General features: G+C 46.2%; 1 protein-coding gene across 2 annotated transcripts in view; it reads right to left on the reverse strand.

Moving 5' to 3' along the window:
* The window catches only part of TNFRSF12A (TNF receptor superfamily member 12A), a 63,538-nt gene that overhangs the window by 25,103 nt on the left and 18,933 nt on the right, over positions 1–19,502 (reverse strand). Inside the window, exons 1-2 of one of the 2 annotated variants that reach the window (XM_056554634.1) lie at positions 17,164–17,504; positions 16,988–17,089 (exon numbers count right to left, since the gene is read on the reverse strand). In XM_056554634.1, coding sequence (XP_056410609.1) covers positions 16,988–17,089; positions 17,164–17,206 — 145 coding nt within the window. In that variant the 5' untranslated portion in view covers positions 17,207–17,504. Of the gene's footprint in view, positions 1–16,987; positions 17,090–17,163; positions 17,505–19,502 lie in introns of those variants that run through there. The other variant, XM_056554633.1, reaches the window with a different exon arrangement.

Here is a 19,502-nt window from a genome sequence, read left to right on the forward strand (position 1 = left end):
TATTACAGTCAGTACTCTCACAGTATCATAGCCATCTCTCAGTATTACAGTCAGTACTCTCACAGTATCATAGCCATCCCTCAGTATTACAGTCAGTACTCTCACAGTATCATAGCCATCCCTCAGTATTACAGTAAGTACTCTCACAGTATCATAGCCATCCCTCAGTATTACAGTCAGTACTCTCACAGTATCATAGCCTTCTCTCAGTATTACAGTCAGTACTCTCACAGTATCATAGCCATTCCTCAGTATTACAGTCAGTACTCTCACAGTATCATAGCCATCCCTCAGTATTACAGTCAGTACTCTCACAGTATCATAGCCTTCTCTCAGTATTACAGTCAGTACTCTCACAGTATCATAGCCATCCCTCAGTATTACAGTCAGTACTCTCACAGTATCATAGCCATCCCTCAGTATTACAGTCAGTACTCTCACAGTATCATAGCCATCCCTCAGTTTTACAGTCAGTACTCTCACAGTATCCTAGCCATCCCTCAGTATTACAGTAAGTACTCTCACAGTATCATAGCCTTCTCTCAGTATTACAGTCAGTACTCTCACAGTATTTCAGCCTTCTCTCAGTATTACAGTCAGCACTCTCACAGTATCATAGCCATCCCTCAGTATTACAGTCAGTACTCTCACAGTATCATAGCCATCCCTCAGTATTACAGTCAGTACTCTCACAGTATCATAGCCTTCTCTCAGTATTACAGTCATTACTCTCACAGTATCATAGCCTTCTCTCAGTATTACAGTCAGTACTCTCACAGTATCATAGCCATCCCTCAGTATTACAGTCAGTACTCTCACAGTATCATAGCCATCCCTCAGTATTACAGTCAGTACTCTCACAGTATCATAGCCATCCCTCAGTATTACAGTCAGTACTCTCACAGTATCATAGCCATCTCTCAGTATTACAGTCAGTACTCTCACAGTATCATAGCCATCCCTCAGTATTACAGTCAGTACTCTCACAGTATCATAGCCTTCTCTCAGTATTACAGTCAGTACTCTCACAGTATCATAGCCTTCTCTCAGTATTACAGTCAGTACTCTCACAGTATCATAGCCATCCCTCAGTATTACAGTGAGTTCTCTCACAGTATCATAGCCATCCCTCAGTATTACAGTCAGTACTCTCACAGTATCATAGCCTTCTCTCAGTATTACAGTCAGTTCTCTCACAGTATCATAGCCATCCCTCAGTATTACAGTCAGTACTCTCACAGTATCATAGCCTTCTCTCAGTATTACAGTCAGTACTCTCACAGTATCATAGCCATCCCTCAGTATTACAGTCAGTACTCTCACAGTATCTCAGCCTTCTCTCAGTATTACAGTCAGTACTCTCACAGTATCATAGCCATCCCTCAGTATTACAGTCAGCACTCTCACAGTATCAAAGCTGTCTCTCAGCATTACTGTCAGCTCTCTCACGGTATAACAGCTGTCACTCAGTATTACAGTTAGCACTCTCACAGTATCACAGTCGTCTCTCAGTGCTATAGTCAGCACTCTCACAGTATCACATCCCTCTCTGTATTACGGTCAGCACTTTCACAGTATCACAACCATCTCTCAGTATTACAGTCAGTACTCTCACAGTATCACAGCCATCTCTCAGTATTACAGTCAGTACTCTCACAGTATCTCAGCTTTCTCTCAGTATTACAGTCAGTACTCTCACAGTATCTCAGCCTTCTCTCAGTATTACAGTCAGTACTCTCACAGTATCTCAGTCTTCTCTCAGTATTACAGTCAGTACTCTCACAGTATCTCAGCCCTCTCTCAGTATTACAGTCAGTACTCTCACAGTATCATAGCCATCCCTCAGTATTACAGTCAGTACTCTCACAGTATCATAGCCTTCTCTCAGTATTACAGTCAGTACTCTCACAGTATCATAGCCATCTCTCAGTATTACAGTAAGTACTCTCACAGTATCCCAGCCTTCTATCAGTATTACAGTCAGTACTCTCACAGTATCCCCGCCTTCTCTCAGTATGACAGTCAGTACTCTCACAGTATCCCAGCCATCTCTCAGTATCACAGTCAGTACTCTCACAGTATCTCAGCCCTCTCTCAGTATTACAGTCAGTACTCTCACAGTATCTCAGCCCTCTCTCAGTATTACAGTCAGTACTCTCACAGTATCTCAGCCTTCTCTCAGTATTACAGTCAGTACTCTCACAGTATCCCAGCCCTCTCTCAGTATTACAGTCAGTACTCTCACAGTATCTCAGTCTTCTCTCAGTATTAGTCAGTACTCTCACAGTATCTCAGCCCTCTCTCAGTATTACAGTCAGCACTCTCACAGTATCTCAGCCTTCTCTCAGTATTACAGTCAGTACTCTCACAGTATCTCAGCCCTCTCTCAGTATTACAGTCAGCACTCTCACAGTATCTCAGCCCTCTCTCAGTATTACAGTCAGTACTCACAGTATCTCAGCCCTCTTTCAGTATTACAGTCAGCACTCTCACAGTATCTCAGCCCTCTCTCAGTATTACAGTCAGTACTCTCACAGTATCCCAGCATTCTCTCAGTATTACAGTCAGTACTCTCACAGTATCTCAGTCTTCTCTCAGTATGACAGTCAGTACTCTCACAGTATCCCAGCCATCTCTCAGTATCACAGTCAGTACTCTCACAGTATCTCAGCCCTCTCTCAGTATTACAGTCAGTACTCTCACAGTATCTCAGCCCTCTCTCAGTATTACAGTCAGTACTCTCACAGTATCTCAGTTTTCTCTCAGTATTACAGTCAGTACTCTCACAGTATCTCAGCCCTCTCTCAGTATTACAGTCAGCACTCTCACAGTATCTCAGCCCTCTCTCAGTATTACAATCAGTACTCACAGTATCTCAGCCCTCTCTCAGTATCACAGTCAGCACTCTCACAGTATCTCAGCCCTCTCTCAGTATTACAGTCAGTACTCTCACAGTTTCTCAGCCCTCTCTCAGTATTACAGTCAGTACTCTCACAGTATCTCAGCATTCTCTCAGTATTACAGTCAGTACTCTCACAGTATCTCAGTCTTCTCTCAGTATTACAGTCAGTACTCTCACAGTATCTCAGCCTTCTCTCAGTATTACAGTCAGTACTCTCACAGTATCTCATCCCTCTCTCAGTATTACAGTCAGTACTCTCACAGTATCTCAGTCTTCTCTCAGTATTACAGTCAGTACTCTCACAGTATCTCAGCCTTCTCTCAGTATTACAGTCAGTACTCTCACAGTATCTCAGCCTTCTCTCAGTATTACAGTCAGCACTCTCACAGTATCTCAGCCTTCTCTCAGTATTACAGTCAGTACTCTCACAGTATCCCCGCCTTCTCTCAGTATTACAGTCAGTACTCTCACAGTATCCCAGCCCTCTCTCAGTATTACAGTCAGCACTCTCACAGTATCTCAGCCTTCTCTCAGTATTACTGTCAGTACTCTCACAGTATCCCAGCCCTCTCTCAGTATTACAGTCAGCACTCTCACAGTATCCCCGCATTCTCTCGGTATTACAGTCAGTACTCTCACAGTATCTCAGCCTTCTCTCAGTATTACAGTCAGTACTCTCACAGTATCCCAGCCCTCTCTCAGTATTACAGTCAGTACTCTCACAGTATCCCAGCCTTCTCTCAGTATTACAGTCAGCACTCTCACAGTATCCTCGCATTCTCTCGGTATTACAGTCAGCACTCTCACAGTATCCCAGCCCTCTCTCAGTATTACAGTCAGCACTCTCACAGTATCCCCACATTCTCTCAGTATTACAGTCAGTACTCTCACAGTATCTCAGCCTTCTCTCAGTATTACAGTCAGTACTCTCACAGTATCCCAGCCTTCTCTCAGTATTACAGCCAGTACTCTCACAGTATCTCAGCCTTCTCTCAGTATTACAGTCAGTACTCTCACAGTATCTCAGCTTTCTCTCAGTATTACAGTCAGTACTCTCACAGTATCTCAGCCTTCTCTCAGTATTACAGTCAGTATTCTCACAGTATCCCAGCCATCTCTCAGTATTACAGTCAGTACTCTCACAGTATCTCAGCCTTCTCTCAGTATTACAGTCAGCACTCTCACAGTATCTCAGTCATCTCTCAGTATTACAGTCAGTACTCTCACAGTATCCCAGCCCTCTCTCAGTATTACAGTCAGTACTCTCACAGTATCCCCGCCTTCTCTCAGTATTACAGTCAGTACTCTCACACTATCCCCGCCCTCTCTCAGTATTACAGTCAGTACTCTCACACTATCCCCGCCCTCTCTCAGTAATACAGTCAGTACTCTCACACTATCCCCGCCTTCTCTCAGTATTACAGTCAGTACTCTCACAGTGTCCCCGCCTTCTCTCAGTATTACAGTCAGTATTCTCACAGTATCTCAGTCATCTCTCAGTATTACAGTCAGTACTCTCACAGTATCCCAGCCCTCTCTCAGTATTACAGCCAGTACTCTCACAGTATCCCAGCCTTCTCTCAGTATTACAGTCAGCACTCTCACAGTATCCCCGCCTTCTCTCAGTATTACAGTCAGCACTCTCACACTATCCTCGCCCACTCTCAGTATTACAGTCAGTACTCTCACAGTATCGCAGTCATCTCTCAGTATTACAGTCAGTACTCTCACACTATCCCCGCCCTCTCTCAGTATTACAGTCAGTACTCTCACACTATCCCCGCCTTCTCTCAGTATTACAGTCAGTACTCGCACAGTATCTCAGTCTTCTCAGTATTACAGTCAGTACTCTCACACTATCCCCGCCCTCTCTCAGTATTACAGTCAGTACTCTCACACTATCCCCGCCCTCTCTCAGTATTACAGTCAGTACTCTCACAGTATCATAGCCTTCTCTCAGTATTACAGTCAGTACTCTCACAGTATCATAGCCATCCCTCAGTATTACAATCAGTCCTCTCACAGTATCATAGCCTTCTCTCAGTATTACAGTCAGTACTCTCACAGTATCATAGCCATCCCTCAGTATTACAGTAAGTACTCTCACAGTATCATAGCCTTCTCTCAGTATTACAGTCAGTACTCTCACAGTATCTCAGCCTTCTCTCAGTATTACAGTCAGCACTCTCACAGTATCATAGCCATCCCTCAGTATTACAGTCAGTACTCTCACAGTATCATAGCCATCCCTCAGTATTACAGTCAGTACTCTCACAGTATCATAGCCATCCCTCAGTATTACAGTCAGTACTCTCACAGTATCATAGCCATCCCTCAGTATTACAGTCAGTACTCTCACAGTATCATAGCCATCCCTCAGTATTACAGTAAGTACTCTCACAGTATCATAGCCTTCTCTCAGTATTACAGTCAGTACTCTCACAGTATCTCAGCCTTCTCTCAGTATTACAGTCAGCACTCTCACAGTATCATAGCCATCCCTCAGTATTACAGTCAGTACTCTCACAGTATCATAGCCATCCCTCAGTATTACAGTGAGTACTCTCACAGTATCATAGCCTTCTCTCAGTATTACAGTCAGTACTCTCACAGTATCATAGCCATCCCTCAGTATTACAGTCAGTACTCTCACAGTATCATAGCCATCCCTCAGTATTACACTCAGCACTCTCACAGTATCATAGCCTTCTCTCAGTATTACAGTCAGTACTCTCACAGTATCATAGCCATCCCTCAGTATTACAGTCAGTACTCTCACAGTATCATAGCCTTCTCTCAGTATTACAGTTAGTACTCTCACAGTATCATAGCCATCCCTCAGTATTACAGTAAGTACTCTCACAGTATCATAGCCTTCTCTCAGTATTACAGTCAGTACTCTCACAGTATCTCAGCCTTCTCTCAGTATTACAGTCAGCACTCTCACAGTATCATAGCCATCCCTCAGTATTACAGTCAGTACTCTCACAGTATCATAGCCATCCCTCAGTATTACAGTCAGTACTCTCACAGTATCATAGCCTTCTCTCAGTATTACAGTCAGTACTCTCACAGTATCATAGCCATCCCTCAGTATTACAGTCAGTACTCTCACAGTATCATAGCCATCCCTCAGTATTACAGTCAGTACTCTCACAGTATCATAGCCCTCTCTCAGTATTACAGTCAGTACTCTCACAGTATCATAGCCATCCCTCAGTATTACAGTCAGTACTCTCACAGTATCATAGCCTTCTCTCAGTATTACAGTCAGTACTCTCACAGTATCTCAGCCTTCTCTCAGTATTACAGTCAGCACTCTCACAGTATCATAGCCATCCCTCAGTATTACAGTCAGTACTCTCACAGTATCATAGCCATCCCTCAGTATTACAGTCAGTACTCTCACAGTATCATAGCCTTCTCTCAGTATTACAGTCAGTACTCTCACAGTATCATAGCCATCCCTCAGTATTACAGTCAGTACTCTCACAGTATCATAGCCATCCCTCAGTATTACAGTCAGTACTCTCACAGTATCATAGCCATCCCTCAGTATTACACTCAGCACTCTCACAGTATCATAGCCTTCTCTCAGTATTACAGTCAGTACTCTCACAGTATCATAGCCATCCCTCAGTATTACAGTCAGTACTCTCACAGTATCATAGCCTTCTCTCAGTATTACAGTTAGTACTCTCACAGTATCATAGCCATCCCTCAGTATTACAGTAAGTACTCTCACAGTATCATAGCCTTCTCTCAGTATTACAGTCAGTACTCTCACAGTATCTCAGCCTTCTCTCAGTATTACAGTCAGCACTCTCACAGTATCATAGCCATCCCTCAGTATTACAGTCAGTACTCTCACAGTATCATAGCCATCCCTCAGTATTACAGTCAGTACTCTCACAGTATCATAGCCTTCTCTCAGTATTACAGTCAGTACTCTCACAGTATCATAGCCATCCCTCAGTATTACAGTCAGTACTCTCACAGTATCATAGCCATCCCTCAGTATTACAGTCAGTACTCTCACAGTATCATAGCCCTCTCTCAGTATTACAGTCAGTACTCTCACAGTATCATAGCCATCCCTCAGTATTACAGTCAGTACTCTCACAGTATTATAGCCTTCTCTCAGTATTACAGTCAGTACTCTCACAGTATTATAGCCATCCCTCAGTATTACAGTAAGTACTCTCACAGTATCATAGCCTTCTCTCAGTATTACAGTCAGTACTCTCACAGTATCTCAGCCTTCTCTCAGTATTACAGTCAGCACTCTCACAGTATCATAGCCATCCCTCAGTATTACAGTCAGTACTCTCACAGTATCATAGCCATCCCTCAGTATTACAGTCAGTACTCTCACAGTATCATAGCCTTCTCTCAGTATTACAGTCAGTACTCTCACAGTATCATAGCCATCCCTCAGTATTACAGTAGGTACTCTCACAGTATCATAGCCATCCCTCAGTATTACAGTCAGTACTCTCACAGTATCATAGCCTTCTCTCAGTATTACAGTCAGTACTCTCACAGTATCATAGCCATCCCTCAGTATTACAGTCAGTACTCTCACAGTATCATAGCCTTCTCTCAGTATTACAGTCAGTACTCTCACAGTATCATAGCCATCCCTCAGTATTACAGTCAGTACTCTCACAGTATCATAGCCTTCTCTCAGTATTACAGTCAGTACTCTCACAGTATCATAGCCATCCCTCAGTATTACAGTCAGTACTCTCACAGTATCATAGCCATCCCTCAGTATTACAGTCAGTACTCTCACAGTATCATAGCCTTCTCTCAGTATTACAGTCAGTACTCTCACAGTATCATAGCCATCCCTCAGTATTACAGTCAGTACTCTCACAGTATCATAGCCATCCCTCAGTATTACAGTCAGTACTCTCACAGTATCATAGCCATCCCTCAGTATTACAGTAAGTACTCTCACAGTATCATAGCCTTCTCTCAGTATTACAGTCAGTACTCTCACAGTATCTCAGCCTTCTGTCAGTATTACAGTCAGCACTCTCACAGTATCATAGCCATCCCTCAGTATTACAGTCAGTACTCTCACAGTATCATAGCCATCCCTCAGTATTACAGTAAGTACTCTCACAGTATCATAGCCATCCCTCAGTATTACAGTCAGCACTCTCACAGTATCAAAGCTGTCTCTCAGCATTACTGTCAGCTCTCTCACGGTATAACAGCTGTCACTCAGTATTACAGTTAGCACTCTCACAGTATCATAGCCTTCTCTCAGTATTACAGTCAGTACTCTCACAGTATCATAGCCTTCTCTCAGTATTACAGTCAGTACGCTCACAGTATCATAGCCATCTCTCAGTATTACAGTCAGTTCTCTCACAGTATCATAGCCATCCCTCAGTATTACAGTCAGTACTCTCACAGTATCATAGCCTTCTCTCAGTATTACAGTCAGTACTCTCACAGTATCATAGCCATCCCTCAGTATTACAGTCAGTACTCTCACAGTATCTCAGCCTTCTCTCAGTATTACAGTCAGTACTCTCACAGTATCATAGCCATCTCTCAGTATTACAGTCAGTACTCTCACAGTATCATAGCCATCCCTCAGTATTACAGTCAGTACTCTCACAGTATCATAGCCATCCCTCAGTATTACAGTCAGTACTCTCACAGTATCATAGCCATCCCTCAGTATTACAGTCAGTACTCTCACAGTATCATAGCCATCCCTCAGTATTACAGTCAGTACTCTCACAGTATCATAGCCATCCCTCAGTATTACAGTAAGTACTCTCACAGTATCATAGCCTTCTCTCAGTATTACAGTCAGTACTCTCACAGTATCATAGCCATCCCTCAGTATTACAGTCAGTACTCTCACAGTATCATAGCCATCCCTCAGTATTACAGTCAGTACTCTCACAGTATCATAGCCATCCCTCAGTATTACAGTCAGTACTCTCACAGTATCATAGCCATCCCTCAGTATTACAGTCAGTACTCTCACAGTATCATAGCCATCCCTCAGTATTACAGTCAGTACTCTCACAGTATCATAGCCTTCTCTCAGTATTACAGTCAGTACTCTCACAGTATTTCAGCCTTCTCTCAGTATTACAGTCAGCACTCTCACAGTATCATAGCCATCCCTCAGTATTACAGTCAGTACTCTCACAGTATCATAGCCATCCCTCAGTATTACAGTCAGTACTCTCACAGTGTCATAGCCTTCTCTCAGTATTACAGTCAGTACTGTCACAGTATCACAGCCTTCTCTCAGTATTACAGTCAGTACTCTCACAGTATCATAGCCATCCCTCAGTATTACAGTCAGTACTCTCACAGTATCATAGCCATCCCTCAGTATTACAGTCAGTACTCTCACAGTATCATAGCCATCCCTCAGTATTACAGTCAGTACTCTCACAGTATCATAGCCATCCCTCAGTATTACAGTAAGTACTCTCACAGTATCATAGCCTTCTCTCAGTATTACAGTCAGTATTCTCACAGTATCTCAGCCTTCTCTCAGTATTACAGTCAGCACTCTCACAGTATCATAGCCATCTCTCAGTATTACAGTCAGTACTCTCACAGTATCATAGCCATCCCTCAGTATTACAGTCAGTACTCTCACAGTATCATAGCCTTCTCTCAGTATTACAGTCAGTACTCTCACAGTATCATAGCCTTCTCTCAGTATTACAGTCAGTACTCTCACAGTATCATAGCCATCCCTCAGTATTACAGTCAGTTTTCTCACAGTATCATAGCCATCCCTCAGTATTACAGTCAGTACTCTCACAGTATCATAGCCTTCTCTCAGTATTACAGTCAGTTCTCTCACAGTATCATAGCCATCCCTCAGTATTACAGTCAGTACTCTCACAGTATCTCAGCCTTCTCTCAGTATAACAGTCAGTACTCTCACAGTATCATAGCCATCCCTCAGTATTACAGTCAGCACTCTCACAGTATCAAAGCTGTCTCTCAGCATTACTGTCAGCTCTCTCACGGTATAACAGCTGTCACTCAGTATTACAGTTAGCACTCTCACAGTATCACAGTCGTCTCTCAGTGCTATAGTCAGCACTCTCACAGTATCACATCCCTCTCTGTATTACGGTCAGCACTTTCACAGTATCACAACCATCTCTCAGTATTACAGTCAGTACTCTCACAGTATCACAGCCATCTCTCAGTATTACAGTCAGTACTCTCACAGTATCTCAGCCTTCTCTCAGTATTACAGTCAGTACTCTCACAGTATTTCAGCCTTCTCTCAGTATTACAGTCAGTACTCTCACAGTATCTCAGCCTTCTCTCAGTATTACAGTCAGTACTCTCACAGTATCTCAGCCTTCTCTCAGTATTACAGTCAGTACTCTCACAGTATCTCAGTCTTCTCTCAGTTGTACAGTCAGTACTCTCACAGTATCTCAGCCCTCTCTCAGTATTACAGTCAGTACTCTCACAGTATACCAGCCTTCTATCAGTATTACAGTCAGTACTCTCACAGTATCCCCGCCTTCTCTCAGTATGACAGTCAGTACTCTCACAGTATCCCAGCCATCTCTCAGTATCACAGTCAGTACTCTCACAGTATCTCAGCCCTCTCTCAGTATTACAGTCAGTACTCTCACAGTATCTCAGCCCTCTCTCAGTATTACAGTCAGTACTCTCACAGTATCTCAGCCTTCTCCCAGTATTACAGTCAGTACTCTCACAGTATCTCAGTCTTCTCTCAGTATTAGTCAGTACTCTCACAGTATCTCAGCCCTCTCTCAGTATTACAGTCAGCACTCTCACAGTATCTCAGCCTTCTCTCAGTATTACAGTCAGTACTCTCACAGTATCTCAGCCCTCTCTCAGTATTACAGTCAGCACTCTCACAGTATCTCAGCCCTCTCTCAGTATTACAGTCAGTACTCACAGTATCTCAGCCCTCTCTCAGTATTACGGTCAGCACTCTCACAGTATCTCAGCCCTCTCTCAGTATTACACTCAGTACTCTCACAGTATCCCCGCCTTCTTTCAGTATTACAGTCAGCACTCTCACAGTATCTCAGCCCTCTCTCAGTATTACAGTCAGTACTCTCACAGTATCCCCGCCTTCTCTCAGTATTACACTCAGCACTCTCACAGTATCCCCGCCCTCTCTCAGTATTATAGTCAGTACTCTCACACTATCCCCGCCTTCTCTCAGTATTACACTCAGTACTCTCACAGTATCTCAGCCTTCTCTCAGTATTACACTCAGTACTCTCACACTAACCCCGCCATATCTCAGTATTACAGTCAGTACTCTCACAGTATCCCCGCCCTCTCTCAGTATTATAGTCAGTACTCTCACAGTATCCCCGCCCTCTCTCAGTATTACACTCAGCACTCTCACAGTATCCCCGCCTTCTCTCAGTATTACAGTCAGCACTCTCACAGTATCCCCGCCTTCTCTCAGTATTACAGTCAGCACTCTCACAGTATCCCCGCCTTCTCTCAGTATTACAGTCAGTACTCTCACACTATCCCCGCCCTCTCTCAGTATTACAGTCAGTACTCTGACACTATCCCCGCCTTCTCTCAGTATTACAGTCAGCACTCTCACAGTATCCCCGCCTTCTCTCAGTATTACAGTCAGTACTCTCACAGTATCCCCGCCTTCTCTCAGTATTACAGTCAGTACTCTCACAGTATCCCCGCCTTCTCTCAGTATTACACTCAGTACTCTCACACTACCCCCGCCATATCTCAGTATTACACTCAGCACTCTCACAGTATCCCCGCCATATCTCAGTATTACAGTCAGTACTCTCACAGTATCCCCGCCTTCTCTCAGTATTACAGTCAGTACTCTCACACTACCCCCGCCATATCTCAGTATTACACTCAGCACTCTCACAGTATCCCCGCCCTCTCTCAGTATTACAGTCAGTACTCTCACAGTATCCCGCCTTCTCTCAGTATTACACTCAGTACTCTCACACTATCCCCGCCCTCTCTCAGTATTACAGTCAGTATTCTCACAGTATCCCTGCCTTCTCTCAGTATTACAGTCAGCACTCTCACAGTATCTCAGCCCTCTCTCAGTATTACAGTCAGTACTCTCACAGTATCTCAGCCTTCTCTCAGTATTACAGTCAGTACTCTCACACTAACCCCGCCATATCTCAGTATTACAGTCAGTACTCTCACAGTATCCCCGCCTTCTCTCAGTATTACAGTCAGTACTCTCACAGTATCCCCGCCTTCTCTCAGTATTACACTCAGTACTCTCACACTACCCCCGCCATATCTCAGTATTACACTCAGCACTCTCACAGTATCCCCGCCATATCTCAGTATTACAGTCAGTACTCTCACAGTATCCCCGCCTTCTCTCAGTATTACAGTCAGTACTCTCACACTACCCCCGCCATATCTCAGTATTACACTCAGCACTCTCACAGTATCCCCGCCCTCTCTCAGTATTACAGTCAGTACTCTCACAGTATCCCACCTTCTCTCAGTATTACACTCAGTACTCTCACACTATCCCCGCCCTCTCTCAGTATTACAGTCAGTACTCTCACAGTATCCCTGCCTTCTCTCAGTATTACAGTCAGTACTCTCACAGTATCTCAGCCTTCTCTCAGTATTACACTCAGTACTCTCACACTAACCCCGCCATATCTCAGTATTACAGTCAGTACTCTCACAGTATCCCCGCCCTCTCTCAGTATTATAGTCAGTACTCTCACAGTATCCCCGCCTTCTCTCAGTTACAGTCAGTACTCTCACACTACCCCCGCCATATCTCAGTATTACACTCAGCACTCTCACAGTATCCCCGCCCTCTCTCAGTATTACAGTCAGTACTCTCACAGTATCCCGCCTTCTCTCAGTATTACACTCAGTACTCTCACACTATCCCCGCCCTCTCTCAGTATTACAGTCAGTACTCTCAAAGTATCCCCGCCTTCTCTCAGTATTACAGTCAGCACTCTCACAGTATCTCAGCCCTCTCTCAGTATTACAGTCAGTACTCTCACAGTATCTCAGCCTTCTCTCAGTATTACACTCAGTACTCTCACACTAACCCCGCCATATCTCAGTATTACAGTCAGTACTCTCACAGTATCCCCGCCCTCTCTCAGTATTATAGTCAGTACTCTCACAGTATCCCCGCCTTCTCTCAGTATTACACTCAGTACTCTCACAGTATCCCCGCCTTCTCTCAGTATTACACTCAGTACTCTCACAGTATCCCCGCCTTCTCTCAGTATTACAGTCAGTACTCTCACAGTATCCCCGCCTTCTCTCAGTATTACACTCAGTACTCTCACAGTATCCCCGCCATATCTCAGTATTACACTCAGTACTCTCACAGTATCCCCGCCTTCTCTCAGTATTACACTCAGTACTCTCACAGTATCCCCGCCTTCTCTCAGTATTACAGTCAGTACTCTCACAGTATCCCCGCCTTCTCTCAGTATTACACTCAGTACTCTCACAGTATCCCCGCCTTCTCTCAGTATTACACTCAGTACTCTCACAGTATCCCCGCCTTCTCTCAGTATTACAGTCAGTACTCTCACAGTATCCCCGCCTTCTCTCAGTATTACAGTCAGTACTCTCACAGTATCCCAGCCTTCTCTCAGTATTACAGTCAGTACTCTCACAGTATCCCCGCCCTCTCTCAGTATTACACTTAGCACTCTCACAGTATCCCCGCCTTCTCTCAGTATTACACTCAGCACTCTCACAGTATCCCCGCCCTCTCTCAGTATTACACTCAGCACTCTCACAGTATCCCCGCCTTCTCTCAGTATTACACTCAGTACTCTCACAGTATCCCCGCCTTCTCTCAGTATTACACTCAGTACTCTCACAGTATCCCCGCCTTCTCTCAGTATTACACTCAGCACTCTCACAGTATCCCCGCCCTCTCTCAGTATTACAGTCAGTACTCTCACAGTATCCCCGCCTTCTCTCAGTATTACACTCAGCACTCTCACAGTATCCCCGCCCTCTCTCAGTATTACAGTCAGTACTCTCACAGTATCCCCGCCTTCTCTCAGTATTACAGTCAGTACTCTCACAGTATCCCGCCTTCTCTCAGTATTACACTCAGTACTCTCACACTATCCCCGCCCTCTCTCAGTATTACAGTCAGTACTCTCACAGTATCCCCGCCTTCTCTCAGTATTACAGTCAGCACTCTCACAGTATCTCAGCCCTCTCTCAGTATTACAGTCAGTACTCTCACAGTATCTCAGCCTTCTCTCAGTATTACACTCAGTACTCTCACACTAACCCCGCCATATCTCAGTATTACAGTCAGTACTCTCACAGTATCCCCGCCCTCTCTCAGTATTATAGTCAGTACTCTCACAGTATCCCCGCCTTTTCTCAGTTACAGTCAGTACTCTCACAGTATCCCCGCCTTCTCTCAGTATTACACTCAGTACTCTCACAGTATCCCCGCCTTCTCTCAGTATTACAGTCAGTACTCTCACAGTATCCCCGCCTTCTCTCAGTATTACACTCAGTACTCTCACAGTATCCCCGCCTTCTCTCAGTATTACACTCAGTACTCTCACAGTATCCCCGCCTTCTCTCAGTATTACACTCAGTACTCTCACAGTATCCCCGCCTTCTCTCAGTATTACAGTCAGTACTCTCACAGTATCCCAGCCTTCTCTCAGTATTACAGTCAGTACTCTCACAGTATCCCCGCCCTCTCTCAGTATTACACTCAGCACTCTCACAGTATCCCCGCCTTCTCTCAGTATTACACTCAGCACTCTCACAGTATCCCCGCCCTCTCTCAGTATTACACTCAGCACTCTCACAGTATCCCCGCCTTCTCTCAGTATTACAGTCAGCACTCTCACAGTATCTCAGCCCTCTCTCAGTATTACAGTCAGTACTCTCACAGTATCTCAGCCTTCTCTCAGTATTACACTCGGTACTCTCACACTAACCCCGCCATATCTCAGTATTACAGTCAGTACTCTCACAGTATCCCCGCCCTCTCTCAGTATTATAGTCAGTACTCTCACAGTATCCCCGCCTTTTCTCAGTTACAGTCAGTACTCTCACAGTATCCCCGCCTTCTCTCAGTATTACACTCAGTACTCTCACAGTATCCCCGCCTTCTCTCAGTATTACAGTCAGTACTCTCACAGTATCCCCGCCTTCTCTCAGTATTACACTCAGCACTCTCACAGTATCCCCGCCTTCTCTCAGTATTACACTCAGTACTCTCACAGTATCCCCGCCTTCTCTCAGTATTACACTCAGTACTCTCACAGTATCCCCGCCTTCTCTCAGTATTACAGTCAGTACTCTCACAGTATCCCAGCCTTCTCTCAGTATTACAGTCAGTACTCTCACAGTATCCCCGCCCTCTCTCAGTATTACACTCAGCACTCTCACAGTATCCCCGCCTTCTCTCAGTATTACACTCAGCACTCTCACAGTATCCCCGCCCTCTCTCAGTATTACACTCAGCACTCTCACAGTATCCCCGCCTTCTCTCAGTATTACACTCAGTACTCTCACAGTATCCCCGCCTTCTCTCAGTATTACACTCAGTACTCTCACAGTATCCCCGCCTTCTCTCAGTATTACACTCAGCACTCTCACAGTATCCCCGCCCTCTCTCAGTATTACAGTCAGTACTCTCACAGTATCCCCGCCTTCCCTCAGTATTACACTCAGCACTCTCACAGTATCCCCGCCCTCTCTCAGTATTACAGTCAGTACTCTCACAGTATCCCCGCCTTCTCTCAGTATTACAGTCAGTACTCTCACAGTATCCCGCCTTCTCTCAGTATTACACTCAGTACTCTCACACTATCCCCGCCCTCTCTCAGTATTACAGTCAGCACTCTCACAGTATCTCTCAGCCCTCTCTCAGTATTACAGTCAGTACTCTCACAGTATCTCAGCCTTCTCTCAGTATTACAGTCAGTACTCTCACAGTATCCCCGCCCTCTCTCAGTATTATAGTCAGTACTCTCACAGTATCCCCGCCTTCTCTCAGTTACAGTCAGTACTCTCACACTACCCCCGCCATATCTCAGTATTACACTCAGCACTCTCACAGTATCCCCGCCCTCTCTCAGTATTACACTCAGCACTCTCACAGTATCCCCGCCCTCTCTCAGTATTACACTCAGCACTCTCACAGTATCCCCGCCCTCTCTCAGTATTACACTCAGCACTCTCACAGTATCCCCGCCCTCTCTCAGTATTACACTCAGCACTCTCACAGTATCCCCGCCTTCTCTCAGTATTATAGTCAGTACTCTCACACTATCCCCGCCTTCTCTCAGTATTACACTCAGCACTCTCACAGTATCCCCGCCTTCTCTCAGTATTACACTCAGCACTCTCACAGTATCTCAGTCTTCTCTCAGTATTACAGTCAGTACTCTCACAGTATCCCCGCCCTCTCTCAGTATTACACTCAGCACTCTCACAGTATCCCCGCCTTCTCTCAGTATTACAGTCAGTACTCTCACAGTATCCCCGCCTTCTCTCAGTATTACACTCAGCACTCTCACAGTATCCCCGCCTTCTCTCAGTATTACACTCAGTACTCTCACAGTATCCCCGCCTTCTCTCAGTATTACACTCAGCACTCTCACAGTATCCCCGCCCTCTCTCAGTATTACACTCAGCACTCTCACAGTATCCCCGCCTTCTCTCAGTATTATAGTCAGTACTCTCACACTATCCCCGCCTTCTCTCAGTATTACAGTCAGCACTCTCACAGTATCTCAGTCTTCTCTCAGTATTACAGTCAGTACTCTCACAGTATCCCCGCCCTCTCTCAGTATTACACTCAGCACTCTCACAGTATCCCCGCCTTCTCTCAGTATTACAGTCAGTACTCTCACAGTATCCCCGCCTTCTCTCAGTATTACACTCAGCACTCTCACAGTATCCCCGCCTTCTCTCAGTATTACACTCAGCACTCTCACAGTATCCCCGCCTTCTCTCAGTATTACACTCAGCACTCTCACAGTATCCCCGCCCTCTCTCAGTATTACACTCAGCACTCTCACAGTCATCTCTCGGACTGTCTCTTACACTGCTGGCAGAAGTCGTCCTTGCTGGACGTGTCGCAGATCTTGCAGTCTTTACATTTGCCGAGGTCGTCGCTCCATTTCCATCCGTCAGGACATTCAGACCCTGGAGAGAGAAAGATCATTATAATGTGATTATATAACAGCGATGACATCATCAGGACAGGGCAGGACACCAACCATGGGGGAGCCAGATGGGGTCCCGACTCTCTGAGGACCACATTACTATACACAGGGAGATATGGGCCCCTCTTCCTATATATACGGTGATGACACGTGTTTGTTTCTGGTGATGTCACAGGACGGTGAGAGCTGATGATGTCACAGGGACAGATGCTGTAATGTAATCCCTGCTGGTATATATAGCGGTGCGGTCACATGGTGCTGGCTCAGCGGTCCCCGGCACTTATCTCATCGCTCCTGACAGTGTTGGGGTCCGGTGACTCTCTGGGACTATGTGAGTTTGGGGTAAGACCCCCCCAGAGACCTCGACCCCCAGAACATAGTGGACACAGTATAAGAGTGGAGCCGCCTGTGTGGCCCCCAGCTCTGCTGTCTCCGGGCTCCCACACACTCACATACCAGGCGGAGGGCTCATGCCCGGTGACTCATGGAGTGGAGGACGCCCAGCGCGGCCCCCCTGCTCAGTGATTCATACAGGTTCATACTGAGCAGCTGAGGTCAGGAGCTAAACTGGGACAAGAAGGGGGGGGGGGGGGGGATGAGGCCTGGCAGGACCCCCACAGTCACCCACACTACACTCGCACTACACTCACACTACACACTACACTCACACCTCACACTACACTCACCCCTCACACTGCACTCACCCCTCACACTACACTCACCCTTCACACTACACTCACCCCTCACACTACACTCACACCTCACACTACACTCACCCTTCACACTACACTCACCCCTCACACTGCACTCACCCCTCACACTACACTCACCCTTCACACTACACTCACCCCTCACACTACACTCACCACTCACACTGCACTCACCCCTCACACTGCACTCACCCTTCACACTACACTCACACCTCACACTACACTCACCCTTCACACTACACTCACCCCTCACACTACACTCACCACTCACACTGCACTCACCCCTCACACTGCACTCACCCTTCACACTACACTCACACCTCACACTACACTCACCCTTCACACTACACTCACCCCTCACACTACACTCACACCTCACACTACACTCACCCTTCACACTACACTCACCCCTCACACTACACTCACCACTCACACTGCACTCACCCCTCACACTGCACTCACCCTTCACACTACACTCACACCTCACACTACACTCACCCTTCACACTACACTCACCCCTCACACTACACTCACCACTCACACTGCACTCACCCCTCACACTGCACTCACCCTTCACACTACACTCACACCTCACACTACACTCACCCTTCACACTACACTCACCCCTCACACTACACTCACCACTCACACTGCACTCACCCCTCACACTATACTCACCCCTCACACTACACTCACCACTCACACTACACTCACCCCTCACACTGCACTCACCCCTCACACTATACTCACCCCTCACACTACACTCACCCCTCACACTGCACTCACCCCTCACACTACACTCACCCCTCACACTACACTCACCCCTCACACTACACTCACCCCTCACACTGCACTCACCCCTCACACTACACTCACCTCTCACACTACACTCACCCCTCACACTACACTCACCCCTCACACTACACTCACCCTTCACACTACACTCACCCATTACACTACACTCACCACTCACACTACACTCACCCCTCACACTACACTCACCCCTCACACTACACTCACCCCTCACACTACACTCACCCCTCACACTGCACTCACCCCTAACACTACACTCACCCCTCACACTACAGTCACCCCTCACACTGCACTCACCCTTCACACTGCACTCACCCTTCACACTGCACTCACCCCTCACACTACACTCACACTACACTCGCCCTTCACACTACACTCACCCATCACACTACACTCACACTACACTCACCCCTCACACTACACTCACACTACAGTCACCCCTCACACTGCACTCACCCTTCACACTGCACTCACCCCTCACACTACACTCACACTACACTCGCCCTTCACACTACACTCGCCCTTCACACTACACTCACCACTCACACTGCACTCACCCATCACACTACACTCACCACTCACACTACACTCACCCCTCACACTACACTCGCCCTTCACACTGCACTCACCCTTCACACTGCACTCACCCCTCACACTACACTCACCCTTCACACTACACTCACCCCTCACACTACACTCACCTCTCACACTGCACTCACCACTCACACTGCACTCACCCTTCACACTACACTCACCACTCACACTGCACTCACCCCTCACACTACACTCACCCTTCACACTGCACTCACCCCTCACACTACACTCACCCTTCACACTACACTCACCCCTCACACTGCACTCACCACTCAC

Source organism: Hyla sarda, unplaced genomic scaffold (genome assembly GCF_029499605.1).
Source record: "Hyla sarda isolate aHylSar1 unplaced genomic scaffold, aHylSar1.hap1 scaffold_815, whole genome shotgun sequence".
Classification (NCBI taxonomy): Eukaryota; Metazoa; Chordata; class Amphibia; order Anura; family Hylidae; genus Hyla; species Hyla sarda.